The sequence below is a fragment of the Mauremys mutica genome, chromosome 5 (genome assembly GCF_020497125.1).
Source record: "Mauremys mutica isolate MM-2020 ecotype Southern chromosome 5, ASM2049712v1, whole genome shotgun sequence".
NCBI classification, from domain to species: domain Eukaryota; kingdom Metazoa; phylum Chordata; order Testudines; family Geoemydidae; genus Mauremys; species Mauremys mutica.
This window is the reverse complement of record NC_059076.1, coordinates 140,674,632-140,691,442: the sequence shown is the minus strand read 5'-3', so window position 1 is coordinate 140,691,442 and position 16,811 is coordinate 140,674,632. Positions and strand designations below refer to the sequence as shown.

Below are 16,811 nucleotides of genomic sequence, written 5' to 3'. Positions count from 1 at the left end.
ACTTCCTCCTTTTGCTCCTCAGTGTTTAAGCTCTGCATTCGGGTTGCAGGGCTGATCCATGCATCGTTTGTGCAGATTCAACCATATGAGTTAAGAGACAGAAACAACTGAATCAATGCAACTCCCAAGTGCGGATGCAGAATAAAGGGGTTTATCAGTACAGCTGGTTCTCGTAATCAGATCAGCACCTTTGTAGTGGTCTAACTCCATCCACTCTAAGAGCTTGCGCTGATGAAACTGAATCAGTTTCTAAACCAGTAGTTAAATCAGCCCAAGAGCTGTACAGCTCAATCTTAATTAATAACCTCAGCCTGCACTTCTCCACCCCTCTCCTCCTGCATTTTAGCTGTTTAGGGCCAGGTTTTGCAGGTGGATCCATGTGGACAGACCCTGTGCCCACATGAGCCCAGCTGAAGTCAATGGACCTTTACACATCATGCGAGTTCACCTGCTTGGATCCAGTTAACAGATTTTAAGGAACCATCAGATCACCTAATCTGACCTCCTAATAACTCGTGCTTGGCTGAAGCATCTTCCGGAAAGCCTGCCAAGCTGGATTTAGATATCAAGAGGTGGCGAATCCACCACTTCCCCTGAGATTTTATACTGAAGGTTATAATCACTTTCCCTTCCCCAGTTAGCACCTTATTTCCAATTGGAATTTGTCAGGCTTTAACTTCCAGGCATTGGTTCTTGTTCTGTCTTTCTCTGCTAGATTAACGAGCCTGTTTGTAACCAGTACTTTCTCCCCATGAAGGTACTTATACACGGCAGGGTCCTGGGCTGTGGTCAGAGCTCCAAGGTCCTCTGGTAATAAATAACTGTAATCAAGTCACCTCAATCTTTTTGATACACCCAACAGACGTGTTCCTTAAATCTCTTATCATAAGGCATTCGCTCCAGCCCTCAAGTCACGTGTGGCTCTTCCCGGCACCTCCTCCAGTTCTTCACCATGCTTTTAAAAGTGTGACAGAATCTGGGCCTTATATGTTTAGCTCTCTGACGCAGGGTCAGCGAAGTACTGTATAGATCATATTTGGTGCTATACAAATCATACAGCCATCACCCGTAGCCCTCTTACAAACAGGAGCATTGGACTGCTTCAGGGCTTGACAATTATGATTGTGGTGAAGTGTCGAGAGGGAGACAGCAAATTTCAGCTCCTTTGATCATAAGGCAAACTGCATCTAGAACCTTTATTAAAAGAGAGAATTGGTACTTGAACAGAAATCACGCTGCCATTAAATTAAGCATGAGAATGGCAGATATTGTCAGAGGATCCCCCAGTCAAAGCCTGCGGTTTCCAGGCTCTTCTCAATACACAGGATAGATTTCAAAAGCTCTCAGTGGCCCTCATCCAGAGCTGGCCCACGAGAGAAGAGATTCATGTCTCAAGGAATCTTCATAAACCCTTTCAAAATGATGCGTAGACGCTGCCTGGTGGCAGAACTCCCAGTTCCAAAGTGTGACACCACCTTAATGAAAACATCTCTATTCCCGGCACAACGGTTAAAGGTGACCAGCAAAGGGGCAAAAATGAGGTTGGGCCCTGGTTTTGCTTCTTTATTATACATAAAAAACACCTACAAGTTTTTCTCACTGAACATTCAGGGTTGCTCAGATTCTTCCCCGCCCAGAAGACTCTACGGGTGGCTGGAGAACTGGGTGGCATTGGAAACCTGATGGAGAAGGGAAGCAATCGTTATTCACAGCTCTGAACGCTGGCTCTCTGGTTTTGTCAGCACCAATTTAGCTCAACTGGCTAACACAGCAAGGAGAAGAGCTCTTTTTGAGGAAGCGTCAACATCCTTCAATGAAAAGTTTAGGAAGCCTACAAGCCACTTCTGAGCCCTCCAACAAGACTTCTAGCAAACCCAGCGAAAACAAACGTTGAAATGTCTTAGGTTAAAACAAACAGAAAAAAAAATTATATAAAAAAAAACCCTTTAGGCCACCTTTAATCATCATCACAAAGCAGCAAAAGAGGCACATGTCCCATTTTTATCCCTGGCCAGTCACCTTTAAGAGCCGCAGGAGCAGAGTGCATCAGTGCACAGACACCCTGTGGTCTTGGCCTCTGTGTCCGGATCACGGATACGCATGTTGTAACAAGCGCGCGAGCTGCGTCACCAGTTCTCTCCATCGCTGGCAAGCTTCCAGACAGAAATGTTTCGGAATTCAAGAGTTTGGTTATTTTTTGAAATCATGGCTGTATGCAAACCCCAGTTAGACACTGCGTGTGTTCCCCTCCTGCCCTCGGACAAACTACGCCCTACAAAGGCTTTTGGCTTTAAATAAGAACAGATGGCAATGCCTCACATCATGGTCTCTGAACACAATGCATCGTTCGCGGAGGCTGCCGCCCTCCTTAAACTCAATTTGAGCAGAACCACCTCCTTGTCAGCAAGTCCCAGGGGATGATCGGAGAGGTATAAAAAGGCAACCTCCTGCATTTGCACCACCAGAGGCGTCGAGCACGCGTGTTTGACACGGCAGCTGCCTCTGGCCGTTGCACAGATTATACGTTCCTAACAAAATCCCTTGGAGAGAAGTGGAGAGGGGGGGTTCGCTGCAGACCCAGGGACAGCGCTGACGTTCACATCCAGCTAGGGTCTTCCCTTCGGCTTCGTCACAGTTCATGCCGGCCGCGGGGGCGGGGTCAATACATCTTTTGTCGACTGGGCAGAATGGCCTCCTTGATGAAGGAGAAGATGATGAGGATGCCGGAGCGCTTACCCCTCTTCCCCTTGGTGAAGTAGTTCGATACCACGTCATCTGTGGAGACAGGGAGCGCGGGCCAATGAGATCAAACCCACCAAATACTGCACCACGAGCTCTCTGAAGAATCACTCGGTCTTGGGTAAAGAAGAGTCCCCTTTAAAGTCTCAGGCCTGGTCTACACTGGGGGCGTGGGGGGGGGGGGGCGCGCAGGACTTGACCTAAGATACGCAACTTCAGCTCTGAGAATAGCGTATCTTAGGTCAACTTACCTCGCATCACAGGGTCGACGGCCGCCGCTCCCCCGTCGACTCCGCTTCCACCTCTCGCCGCGGTGGAGTACAGGAGTCGATGGCAGAGCGATCGGGGATCGATTTATCGTGTCTACCCTAGATGTGATAAATCGAGCCCCGACAGATCGAGCACTTAGATAGCTTCTGCTGGACGCCCAAGTTTTGCCCAAGTGGAAGCAACAGCAGCTACTTGTTAGCTACCCGGGGGCATCTAATACAGCTGCGTTTCATACGATGGAATACTAATACCTGGCTCTTACAGAACTCCTCATCAGCAGATCTCAAAGCGCCCCACTGTCTTTAGTGCATTTATCCTCCCAACGCCCCCGTGAGGCAGCGAAATATCCCCACTTTACAGCTGGGGCACCCAGGCACAAGAGAAGCTAAGTGACTGGACAAGGTCACACGGGAAGTTTGTGAACACACCACTGAACCCACATCTCCCAAGTCCTAGGCTAGTGTCCTAACCACTGGGCAATCCTTCCTCATCTTTGACATGGGGGCCTAGTTCACAAAGACCACAAGGCCCCAGCAGGATTGCTGGCACTGCCAGACCACTCCTTAATAGGTTTTCTAAGTATATATCCTGCCCAGTTTTAAATGCCTTCCGCCCCACTATCCAGCCCTTCAGATCAAGTGGGATGTGTGGTCTCCACAAGTCACACCCTCTGGAGGGTAACAGCTAAGCATTTGCTCGAGCTGGTTCCAGAACATCAAATGCACTCACCTCCAGGCTGCACCGTAGAAGGTAGGACGTTCTCTCCGGCCGACAAGGACACAAAAAACGCAAAGGGAATTAACCACAAGCAGAACGTGAAGTAGGCAAGAACCTGCAGGTGAAACGTGAGAGGCAGTGAGACACCAAGCTACCATCAGATCACAACAGACTCACTGCAGCAGCTGCAGCTAACAATCCAGAAACGTCGGTTACCTAACCGCTAGGTTTCCACATGGACATTTCTCCTGGGGCAGAAGCCCACAAACTAGCAGCGTCTTGGTAGTCAAATCCAAGGATGGCAAAAATGGTGTTTCAGACATTTTAGCGAGTACGAAGGAAGGGGAAAAAAATGCTCTGAGTGCCAAACAGGCTGCATCCCATGGGCTCAGACAGAAACCTTTCCCTGCTTCTGTGTCATCTGATAGCCTGCCATGCTCTGGGAACTGAGGGGTGGGAGGCAGATATGGAGAAAGCTGAAGCAAGACCAGACTAGAAGATAACAGCTCTCCGAGGTGGAGCCTGGTTCTCCACTAGATCTCCACAATAACCCTCTGGCCATAACTAGCATGCACACATCTTTATTTAGCTGTGTAGAAACCACTAGCTTAAATTCAGGTCTTGTCTACCCCAGAATACTCTAGGATGTCTGGTGAACCGGGAGGTTTCATGCCTTTGTTTAGGCTGAGGAAGCACGAAATCCACATTTTCGGATCCTTCAGAGAATCCTCTGGCAAAAAACATCCCCCAAAGAACCCAAAAGTGAAGACTCGACATTCCTGATATGGGAAAAACAAGCAGAAAAAAATACTTGGAGAAGTCCTGAGAGAAAACACTGTCACGGCATCTTTAACAAGGGCCAACAAAGGAGGGGAAGCCCCCAGATTGGGGACAGCTGTTTTTTTCTCGGCAGGTCACCTCTGACCTCCCTTCTCTTCTCCTCGCCTCCCACCAGCACTCCACTCCACACAGCTCAAACGTCTACAAAGGCTTAAAGAGATGCTTCTCCCAAACCGTCTCTTACCTCGGAGAACGGGTAATACTCGTCAGCAAAGTACTGGAACGCTAAGTAGTGGTTCAATATAACAAGCACTGCCAAAGGAAAGGAGAGAATGAATTGCCAGATATAAAGCAATACCCATCACCCCACTTATTTTGCAGGCTCATTGAAGTGAGGCACCTTCCCTGACCATAGGCCCTGGAAAACAGTAGTATGAAAGCCATCAGAGATACAATCATACCGTTACTTTGTCCCCAGCAATGGATCCAACACAAAGTTAGTATCTTATTACCACCAGGATAACCCCTCTCGTCACAACACAAACATCTCTGATGACAAAGGAAGTGCAGTTCAAGTGGCCAGAGCAGAGAGCTAGGACATCTGAGTTCTTTGCCACTTATTGTGTGTGACAACGGTCACACTTCTCTGTTGGGGAATCCCAGGAGGAGGAGTCTAGCGTCCGTAAGGCTCTAGGACACACAACAGTTGAAGACAGTAATGTCCCACTACCGCTGCTGCACAAGGGGAGTTTTAAATGGGGCGGAATAGCAGGCCAAGTTGGAAGGTGGCCAGGAAAGAGGGTTTAACACCTCTAGCTCTTGCAAGAAGCGTCACTGGCTTTTTAAGAGCCAGGAGGAGTCAGAAATTGGTTTTATGTCTCGTTCAAAAGAGAGCATTGCCAACAGCACAGCGCCCCATAGCGCCACGCCTGGGCACTGCTCCAGAACTGACTCAGAGCAGCGACTCCACCTTCTGGAGCACCAAGACCACTTCCTACAGTCCCTTGGAGATCTCCTATGCAAGAACAGACCCGATCCCATCCTGCACACATGCAGCAATCTGAGAGGATCAAACCACCAGGGGGTTGGGCTTGTAGGACACCTGGAATGCCAAGCTCCGGATGACATGCCAGTGGAGAGCTGCTCTCCTTTTCAGGAAGCAGATAGACTCACATTAGACATTTAGAACTAAAGGGTTTTTTTTTTAATCATATACCCAGAGCTCTCTAGAACATACACAGGAACGCTGAGAGGTCACGTCAGGAGTCGTTTAAATAATTCAGTGCTACTGAAATCATTTAAATCTACCTAGCTGCTGACACACCAATGGTCCAGCTAGTCCAGTGTCTTACTTAAATGAAGCTTGTCCCAGCATAGCAGACAAGTACAACGAGGCAATATCAGAGCTGCAGCTTCATACTTGCAGTGTATGAAGTAAAGAATCCAACTAGGGTGCTGGTGTTGGAAGACCACAGCTCAGTACTGCCCCATTGTCCCCCAGTGGTCTCATCTCTGTCTAATGTCTCTTATAGTTTGTTGTGAGCTCCCTGGGACATGGACTGCCTTTCCCAGCAGCGCACAATGGGGCCCTGGTCTACGACTGGGGGTTCCTAGTGTGATGGTGTGTAGCAAGAACGATAACAGGGGCACACTACTGTTACAATCACTAACATATCACTACCGCTGCACAACTGCAATAACTGTGATACAAAGTACGTCACGTAAGGTATCAATGGAAAAGCTGCCATCTGCTAAGTAGGATGATCCTGTTTATATGCATGTAACATCTTTGCATCGGACGTTATGAATATTGGCGGTGTGTTTGTATCTCAGACATGTTGTGTTCGTGGGTGACTACCCCCAGCCCAATTTACATTCAGACTAGCCATCGCTGGTTAGTCAGACATGGAAAGGCATCAGCTCTTCAGAGACCCCTTCCTGGGGACACCTCAGAGTGGAGCCGATGGCTACCCCTCTGATTCAGCAAAGCACGTAAGGACATGTGAGCTAAGACTCCATCTTTTACAGTGACTTTCCATGCCCACGTGAGCCTGTGTTCCATATTCGCCAGGAACTTTCCATTCACAAGAGCCAAGCTAGAAATTGCAAGCTGTGCTATCACTGCTCTGTTTTCCTTCCTGTTTCTCATCTCTGGACTGTGATTTTTCTAAGGAAGCTTGGAACAAAGGACCGAATGACCCTCTACCTGTTGGGTGAACCAGAGAGAGTTATTACAAGCCAGCAAACTGAACATCACTGCTATGATCCTGAGTTAGAGACTCTGGAAATCACTTGTAATGTATACGACTCTTAACTATTTAACAACTCTCTTCTCTTCTTTTTATGTTACTAAACCTTTAGTTTTTAGTTACAAAAGGATTGGCATCAGTGAGAATTTTGGGGTAAGATCTGAGACAGATATTGACTTGGAGAAGTGGCTGATCCTTTGCGATTGGAAGAACTTTACATACAACGAATCTGGTTCTCAGAAACCTCATCGTAAAGACCAGCTGTCTGGGTGGGGATAAGGGCTGGATTGCCTAGGGGACTGTGTTTTAGCTTCTTGATAACCAGTGTGGTGTTACAGAAGCTCATTTTGTTACTGGTTTGGTGAATCTAATGTTAGAACAGCCACCAGTTTGGGATGCGTCTGCCCTCTCATTATCAGTCTGTCCTGAATTTGGCGTTCTCAGCTGTGACCCACACCAGGCCGGTCCGCACCTCGGTGCTATACTAATGCAAATAATAGATAATGAGAATTTGTTCAACTTTCTTTTTAGTTCAAGAACACGGTCAAGTGAAAAATCCTTTACCTGCATTACTAACAGCTAGACATTATTAGACTAAAATCATTTTAACCATCTGAATTCACCATTCCTCAGTGACTGTTTCCCTTTCCTTGTGCTTCACCCAGACTGGACAGGAAACTAACTGCTCAGTTTTGCTTTCTCCTGGGCTGGCAGGACAGTTGTTAATTAATCATACAGCTTGGCCCATCAACGGCATCTTTCACCTGAGCATCTCGAGGAGCCCCCAGGGGACAAAGAAATGTTACCACGCCCAGCTGGGGAGCCTGAGGAACAGAGGGCCAAGGACTTGCCCAAGATCACTCAGGAAGTCTGTAGCACTGCTGGGAATAGAACCCAGGAGGCTGTAAAGCTGGGGTACCCACAGCACAAGGAATGCTGAAATCCAAACCTTAACACCCACTGCTTTAAATCCAGCGAGCCGCGTCTTTTCCTGGCCGATGCTCTCAAATGATCTCAAATTCCCACATGAATTCCTGATCCCACATGGGGTGTATTTTCCTTCGAGTAGGAAAAATTACAGCGTGATGGGGTTTATACGATCTCTCCTGGCACTGCTGTAAGAGTACACGCACTATCCTGTATTCACCTTTAATCAAATACACCTCCCACAGAGCACCTGATGAGCACAGGGAATTCTGATCCTTAAGTACAGAGCAGCATCTCCTACAAGTGCAGTACTTACAGGCTGATAGCATGGTCTGGTGGGTAGAGCACACCCTCAGTTCTGGTTCCACCTGTCATTGCTGTGTAACTCTGGGCAAATTACTCCAGGAAGGAAGAACAGACTTGAACATAAGAACGTCCATACCAGGTCAGATCAAAGGTCCATCTAGCCCAGTGTCCTGTCTGCCGACAGTGGCCAATGCCAGGTGCCCCAGAGGGACTGAACAGAACAGGGAATCATCGAGTGATCCATCCCGTTGCCCATTCCCAGCTTCTGGCAAACAAAGGCTAGGGACACCATCCCTGCCCATCCTGGCTAATAGCCATTAATGGACCTGTCCTCCAGGAATTTATCTAGTTCTTTTTTGAACCTTGTTATAGTCTTGGCCTTCACAACATCCTCTGGTAAGGAGTTCCACATGCTGACTGTGGGTCGTGTGAAGAAATACTTCCTTTTGTTTGTTTTAAACCTGCTGTCTACTAATTTCATTGGGTGACCCCTAGTTCTTGTGTTATGAGAAGGAGTAAATAACACTTCCTTATTTACTTTCTCCAAACCAGTCATGATTTTATAGACCTCAATCACATCCCTCCTCTTAGTTGTCTCTTTTCCAAGCTGAAAAGTCTGAGTCTTATTAATCTCTCCTCATATGGCAGCCTTTCCATACCCCTAATAGTTTTTGTTGACCTTTTCTGACCTTTTCCTATTCCAATATATCTTTTTTGAGATGGGGCGACCACATCTGCATGCAGTATTCAAGATGTGGGGGTACCACAGATTTATATAGAGGCAACAGGATATTGTCTGTCTTATTATCTATCCCTTTCTTAATGGTGCCCAGCATTCTGTTCGCTTTTTTGTCTGCCGCCGCACACTGCGGGTAAGAGACAGGACTGAAAGCCAGTAGATCTGGGTTCTGTTCCCGGCTTTGCCATGGGCTATCCACCTCTGCCTGTGCTTTATAATCCCCAGATGCAAGGTGTTGAACTAAGCTCAACATACTCCATTAGCACAGCACTTGCCAATGCCACAGGATGTGTTGCAAAAGACTCAAATGTCTGGGACTAGCTGGCCCAGAGACACAGCTGAACCTGTGGTGGAGGTGGCAGAAGCTCCTGAGGTGGTCTCCCGCCGCCCTCTCAAATGCCTGTCCCCTCGCTGGCAAACCCCAGCGGCACACAATCCCCCTGCTCCCCAAAGGCAGCCAGACTCACCGCACGACAGTATAAAGTTTGGCGATGTCAGCATGATGAAAGGGAACGTCTGCAGCAGGCCGAAATAGACCAGGTTGGTGAAGAGGCCCACGCCCACCATGAAGCCAGGAAAGCGTTCAAAGAGGTACAGGCCTATGAGCACCGCTGTAGAGAACTGAAACAGAGAAATGCCCCAGCCCACAGTTAATCCAGCCTCTCTATCACGTACACCCCCTGGCAAGCAGAGGAGTTGCAAGTGCTCAGTTCATCCAAGGCTAGGCCCAGGGACAGCTGTGTGACCTGTGATTGCTCTACAACAAGCCTGTGGATATCTGGGTGACATTTGATGGCCTATTACATACAGATCTGGCCAGAGCTAATGGTCCGTTCTGGCCTTAAACTCTATGGGACTATGAATCTGTCTCCAGGACGTCTCGTGGCAACTTCAGATCACACTAAGTTTCAGCTGCTGCAAGTATCAGTGACCTTACGCTGCCGAGGGGACCTGCTGATGTTACCACCCCTCGCTGATCCCCACTTTGAAGGCCTTTTGGAGCAGCTCTCTAAATCGTCCCTCTCCCCTCTGACGTGCAGGCTCCGCTCCTCCATTTAAGAGGTCAGGATGCATGACTCAGCTGTCCCTTTCAGTCCTGCCCAAGGGGCTCAGCCAAGCAAAGGGAGTTTCTCTAGGGGCACCGTGCCTGAGAAGCACCTTCCCTGGAGGCAGGAGCCCTCTGCCACTCATCTGTAAGGCAGTATCTGCTGAGCAGCGAGGTCTACTGGATAGAGCACTGGACTGGGACCTCAGGAGACCTGTGTTCTAGTTCTGACTCTGCCGCTCGTCTACAGGAGACTTTAGGCAAGTCCTTTGCCCTCTCTGAGACTCGGATTCCCCATCTGTAAAATGGGGCTAATGACTGACCTCCTTTGCAAAGTGCTCTGAGATCTATGGATGAAACGGGTAGATCTGTCCCACCCTCGTCCCAATTTTTCACACTTGCTGTCTGGTCACCCTAGCTAGCCCATGTCTAAGTGGTCCTTCAAAGATAATCTAATCTACCTCCCCGCCACCGCAGGACTGTTATGAGCACAAACAGCCAGAGACTTACCCAGATCATGTATTTGATTATTCTGCTAGTAGCTACGGTGTATTCTTCTATTAGCTCCGCCAGATAGTAGAGGCCAGCGGCTAGAAGGGAAACAGAGGGGTTCTTTCAGGCTCAGACTCTCCCTGCAGCTCACAGCCAGAAGCTGCTCATGCCAACTAGACTGGTCATTTCGAGGGGATTTCGACCCCACAGATTCATAAACTCCAAAAGCACCAGAAGCCTTGTAGCCGTTTCCAAGACATTGTGGCCTGAACTTTCAGAGCCAGGCTCTAATTGGAGGGGCCTCCAGTTTTGGCTACCCAACTTGAGTAACCCTGGCCTGGTTTTCACGGGTGCTGGGCAGTTGACTTCATTTGAAAAATTGGATCTGCGTATCCAGGAAAAACAGTTCCACCATTACTGCCGGGCTTACCAAGTGACTTGGACCGGATGGGCTTGAAGTCGGTAATGATCAGCCCGTTGTGGGGTGATGGACAGATGCAGAACAGATGACAATCCCTGCCCCAAGAGCTTACAACCTAAAGGCGAGACGCACCAGATGGGTGAAACAATTTACAAGCAGAGCAACCCAAATAGGATTTTAAGCACAGACTAGGTGTGCCTGCGATTTGCAGCGAATCAACACCAATGATCATAGTTACAGCTGCTCTTGCAGTTTCAAATGGAGGTTCTTCAGACCCCATCTAAACTGTTGGGTGATGTCATTGGGCACTGTTAAACAGCTGCCTGCCTTCCACTCCAGAGGTGGATGCATTTCAGTGATGGGGGAGGCATGATCCAGGGTGGATAAAAATCAATATTTAAAAAATATATTTTTTTTTTATTTAAATCGAATTTTTTGACAAAATGCTTTTTGAAGAAAAAACCTATCTAAAGATAGTTTTAATTAAGATACATTATAGCTCAAAGATATCTCCTCATGGAACAGGGATTATAAATTCTAATTCTATAGTATGAGACAATATATTCATGTCATGTTTAAGAAAAGTTTTGTAAATAAGTTCCAATGGTTCATGGATTAGGGACCCAATTTTATGGGGTTCCAGGGGCTTCTGTATAGATTATTTAGGTTAATCTTTCTACCAACCCAATGGGACTCAGTGCTCAGTCTAGAAGATACCATCAGAGATGCTTAGTTTTGCAGTTCTCAAACTGTGGATTTGTTTCTCCAGAGATAACATACTTGTTAACAGCAAAAATGTTTTAAATAAATAAATATACAGAGGTGAGAAATAACAGACCTCAACCCTATTGTCCCTCTGCAAATTTGTGTACACAGAGTCACTCCCTTACCTCTCCCTAGAAGTGCAAAGTTTCAAAAAGTTCAATGAATAGAAGATTGTTGGGGGCGGACTACATCTGGACAAGGAGGAGTCTGGAGATAAATGTGAGAAGGGAGGGACAGGCAGGAGAAACAAAAGTGAAACTGTTTGAGCAGCATATTCCAGAAGTCTTGAGCTCTTTCTGAGTGTAGCCCTCATTGATTTGAGATCTACATACCACCCTCTCACTAGAAGGGAAAACCTATAATGGCAGCAGGCCATAAAAAACACCCTGTCTGGGAATAAGAACCATTCAAGAAATATGTTTGCTGATGATGTTTTAAAGAAAGTCACACCAGTGAACTGGTGGAAGTCACTTAAGCACTTGGATTCAGACACTGCTGAAGTGATAATCTCACTTTTAACGGCAGTAGCTGCTTCTGCCAGAAATTGAGAAATCGTTTGGATCTGAAAAAGCCAGAAAGCTTGTTTTTCTTTTCCAGATTATGAACAAACAGGAAAATGAAGGTGAAGACGACTGTGTTAGCTGCAGAAGCCAATATTTTAAGTTTCTCATGTTGACTGGCTGACAAAGTTGATTTTTTGTTTTTTAAAATATTTAATTTAACTATTTTAGTTAAAAACAATTTTAACAAAAACAAATCTGATTTTAAAGAACTTGAATTAACTTGTTTTGTTAAAATATTGTATGTTTGCTGATGAAGACAAATCCAGATTACATAACGTCGTTGTTTTAGTTAAATAAATCAATTTAAATGTCTGTCTGGTGATGTTCTCCTCCTAATAAAACATGGCAAGAAAATCCTCCAAATATTAATGATTAACCTGTTGAATTGGAGATATTTATGAAGTCATTGGGAGGAGAACTATCTGCTTCAATTACCTTTGGTAAAAGAAATAACCAATCATTCATTTTCCGATATAGCTGTAAAACTAATCTGAAAAGTTTTCAAAATAAATCACTGTTTACAAATGTACAGTGTGTCCCTTCTAAAAATGAAACCTACATCGATCTCTGAGTTGTGAAGAATATGTATTAAAGTTGTAACAAGCAACAAGAATGCATTTCTATGTAGGAAACCGTGATTAAATTGAGTCTTCCTGACTAGTGATTTAAATCAAACCCACCCTGGCATGATCCCTAAACTCTTTCAGATGAGAGGTCCTAGAGAGCATTAGTGTCATGATTTAATGTGGTCGCAGTCACGGGCCACAATCCGAACGGGGCCCACTTACGGCAGGCACAGGACAAACACAAGCAGAAAAGGTCTCTGCTCCAGAGAGCTTACACTCTATGAGGCACAAATCTGGGGCCAACACATCAGATAATCACAGAGATGAGAGATGGAAACAGCCCCTTGTATCAGCCAGTTCCACCTTGACCAGGGCAGGGCTGGTCCCAGCAATAAAATTCCTGTTGCTTTGTCCAGTCTTCTGCATCCTGTATTTTTGCTGGTTCTGTTAGCGACCCTGTGGCCTGTTGCTATTTTTCAGCTCCCCTTTGAACCAGGCAGCGGTTTGCAGACAAAGCTGCAGCTGGAAGAAAAGCACATCCCGGGGCCCTCAGAGATGGGAAGCGAGATTGTTCCTGTCTCGGGACGGCCTTGGGAAACGTCTGTTCTAACACTGTGGCTGCCTGGAATTCGCTCCGAGTTGCCCCCTTGGGTTTCACTTGAGTTGGGTGAAGGTGCCACAGTATTCTTGCCAGCAAGTTAAAGAAGTCTGGGCTGGATGAATGGACGGTAAGGTGGATAGAAAACTGGCTAGATGGTCGGGCTCAGCGGGTAGTGATCAATGGTTCCATGTCTAGTTGGCAGCCGGTATCAAGTGGAGTGCCCCAAGGGTCGGTGCTGGGGCCGGTTTTGTTCAATATCTTCATTAACGATCTGGAGGATGGTGTGGACTGCACCCTTAGCAAGTTTGCAGATGACACTAAACTGGGAGGAGTGGTTGATACGCTGGAGGGTAGGGCTAGGATACAGAGGGACCTACACAAATTAGAGAATTGGGCTAAAAGAAATATGATGAGGTTCAACAAGGACAAGTGCAGAGTCCTGCACTTAGGACAGAAGAATCCCATGCACTGCTACAGACTAGGGACCGAATGGCTGGGCAGCAGTTCTGCAGAAAGGGACCTAGGGGTTACGGTGGACGAAAAGCTGAATATGAGTCAACAGTGTGCCCTTGTTGCCAAGAAGGCTAATGGCATTTTGGGTTATATAAGTAGGGGCATTTCCAGCAGATCGAGGGATGTGATCATTCCACTCTATTCAGCACTGGTGAGGCCTCATGTGGAGTACTGTGTCCAGTTTTGGGCCCCACACTACAAGAAGGATGTGGATAAATTGGAGAGAGTCCAGCGAAGGGCAACAAAAATGATTAGGGGGCTGGAGCACATGACTTATGAGGCTGAGGGAACTGAGATTGTTTAGCCTGCAGAAGAGAAGAATGAGGGGGGATTTGATAGCTGCTTTCAACTACCTGAAAGGGGGTTCCAAAGAGGATGGATCTGGACTGTTCTCAGTGGTGGCAGATGACAGAACAAGGAGCAATGGTCTCAAGTTGCAGTGGGAAAGGTCTAGGCTGGATATTAGGAAGCACTATTTCACTAGGAGAGTGGTGAAGCACTGGAATGGGTTACCCTAGGGAGGTGGTGGAATCTCCTTCCTTAGAGGTTTTTAAGGCCCGGCTTGACAAAGCCCTGGCTGGGATGATTTAGTTGGGGTTGGTCCTGCTTTGAGCAGGGGGTTGGACTAGATACCTCCTGAGGTCCCTTCCAACCCTGAGATTCTATGCCAAGCCCTGAACACAGGAGCGGCTGCAGCACCAGTACAGTGAGCACAGGGTAGGTGCCCCATCGCACTGTCTGCCAACCTGCCGCGCGGCTGGCACGGGCACCCACCCAGCCGGCGAGAGAGCGTTTACTCTGCACGGCTCAGAGGGGTGCAGCCAGAGGCACAGGGGGTCGTGATGGGGGAGCTGCCCTCACGGGACAGGAGCAATCACCCCAAAGGCAGGGCACAGTGCAGGCGACCTGGAACCGGGTCGGACACTGCCCTGACCACCTGCAGGGAACAGGCTGGGCACCCTATTCCCCCTCCTCCCCCCGCTGCACCTACCCTGGTCCCCCATCCCCCCCTACCCAGCACCACACCCCCAGAACAAAGGCAGCCCCAGGCCTGAGACATCTACAGCCCCCCACAAAGCGCATCCGACTCGCCCCCATCTCTGCACCCCCCCCCCAGGGAGTCCTCGGTTAAGTCCTCTGGTGCCAGGGGGAACAGGAGGGAGATGGGGGGCCGGTCCGGTCCCAGAGGGGATCAGGTGGTCGGGGGGGTGGGGGTGGGACGGGGGGGAAGGAACAGGCAGGCCGCTCGGGGGGGGGGGGGGGGGAGGTCTGGGCCCGGTGGCGGGCAGGGCTCTCACCGATGGCCAGGGAGGGGCCGGTCGGGGGGGGGGGGCACGGACCGGGGGGGGGTTCGGGCTCTCACAGATGGCCAGGGAGGGATGGGGGGGGCACAGACCGATGGGGGGGTTCGGGCCTGGGGGGGTTTACGGGCAATCACCGATGGCCAGGGAGGGGCGGGGGGGGCCACGGGCCGGTGGGCGGGTGCCGGGGAGGTCCGGGCTCTCACCGATGGCCAGGGAGGGGCGGGGGGGGGCACGGGCACTCACCGATCGCCAGGGAGGGGCGGGGGGGGGCACGGACCGGTGGGGGGGTCCCGGGGGGGGGCAGGGGGGATCTGGGCTCTCACCGATGGCCAGGGAGAGGCGGGGGGGGCACGAGCCGGGGTGGGTCCCGGGGGGGTCCGGGCTCTCACCGATTGCCAGGGAGGGGCGGGGGGCACGGGCCGGTGGGGGGGCACGGGCCGGTGGAGGGGTCCCGGGGGGTCCGGGCTCTCACCGATGGCCAGGGAGGGGCGGGGGCCCCGGGCCGGTGGGGGGGCACGGGCCGGTGGAGGGGTCCCGGGGGGTCCGGGCTCTCACCGATGGCCAGGGAGGGGCGGGGGGGCACGGGCCGGTGGGGGGTCCGGGGGGGTCCGGGCTCTCACCGATGGCCAGGGAGGGGCGGGGGGGCACGGGCCGGTGGAGGGGTCCCGGGGGGTCCGGGCTCTCACCGATCGCCAGGGAGGGGCGGGGGGGGGGCACGGGCCGGTGGGCGGGTCCCGGGCTCTCACCGATCGCCAGGGAGGGGCCGGGGGGGGGCACGGGCCGGTGGGAGGGTCCGGGGGGGTCTCTCACCGATCGCCAGGAAGGGGTGGGGGGCACGGGCCGGTGGGGGGGGGGTCCGGGCTCTCACCGATCGCCAGGGGAGGGATGGGGGGCTCGGACCGGGGGGGGGCTCGGACCGGGGGGGGCTCTCACCGATCGCCAGGGTGACCAGCGCCACCTGGATGAGCAGCGAGAACCAGCTCAGCGCGTAGATGAACCACATGGCGCCGGGCGGGCAGCGATCGCGGCCCCTCGCTCCGCCGCTCCGGGCCCAGGCCGCCGCTTTCCGTCCGCGTCCGGCCGCTGCGGGGAGGGGGCGGCGCGGCCAACGCGGCGATGGAGCGGCCCGGCCCGGCCCACAGCGGCCCCCGCCGGCCCGGGGGAGACAGCGCAGGAGAGAGACCGGCCCGGCCCCCTTGGCCGGGCTCCCCCCCGGTCCTCCCCCCGCCCCGATCCCCCCCACGGCCGGGCCCCCCCTCCCCGATCCCCCCCTTGGCCGGGCTCCCCAATACCCCGATACAACCGGACAGGGACCCCCACCTTGATACCCACCATGGCCGGGTTCCCCCCCACCCCCCGATATCCCCGTGCAGGGCCTCCCACCCCCCGATCCCCCCACGGCCGGGCTCCCCCCACCCTGATACCCCCGGCAGGGACCCTCACCCACAGATCCCCCCACGGCCGGGCTCCTCCTCACCCCTGATACCCTCCCTTGGCCAGGCTCCCCCCGCCCTGATCCCCCCACGGCCAGGCTCCTCCCAGCCCCCGATACCCCTGGCCAGGGCCCAGCCCCCCACCCTGATACCCCCCCACAGCCGGGCTCCCCAACACCCTGATACCTCACCACGGCTGGGCTCCCCCACTCCCCGATACCCCCACAGCAGGGCCCCCAACACCCCGATACCCCGGGCAGGGCCTACCCCCAATCCCCCCTGTTGCCGGGCTCCCCCTCACCCCCAGATCCCCCCATGGCCAGGCTCCCCAACACCCCGATCCCCCTGGGTCCAGCCCCCACCCCGATCCCCCACAGCCGG

At 51.3% G+C, this 16,811-nt stretch overlaps 1 protein-coding gene across 1 annotated transcript; it reads right to left on the bottom strand.

Moving 5' to 3' along the window:
* Positions 1–1,169: 1,169 nt before the first annotated feature.
* On the bottom strand, positions 1,170–16,088 carry TEX261 (testis expressed 261). The gene is made up of 6 exons (XM_045019448.1): positions 15,931–16,088; positions 10,283–10,362; positions 9,195–9,348; positions 4,751–4,818; positions 3,739–3,841; positions 1,170–2,775 (listed from the first exon to the last, which is right to left on the bottom strand). Exons 1-6 carry the CDS (start codon positions 15,998–16,000, stop codon positions 2,660–2,662), a joined length of 591 nt encoding a protein of 196 aa, XP_044875383.1. The 5' UTR covers positions 16,001–16,088; the 3' UTR covers positions 1,170–2,659.
* Positions 16,089–16,811: the final 723 nt, after the last annotated feature.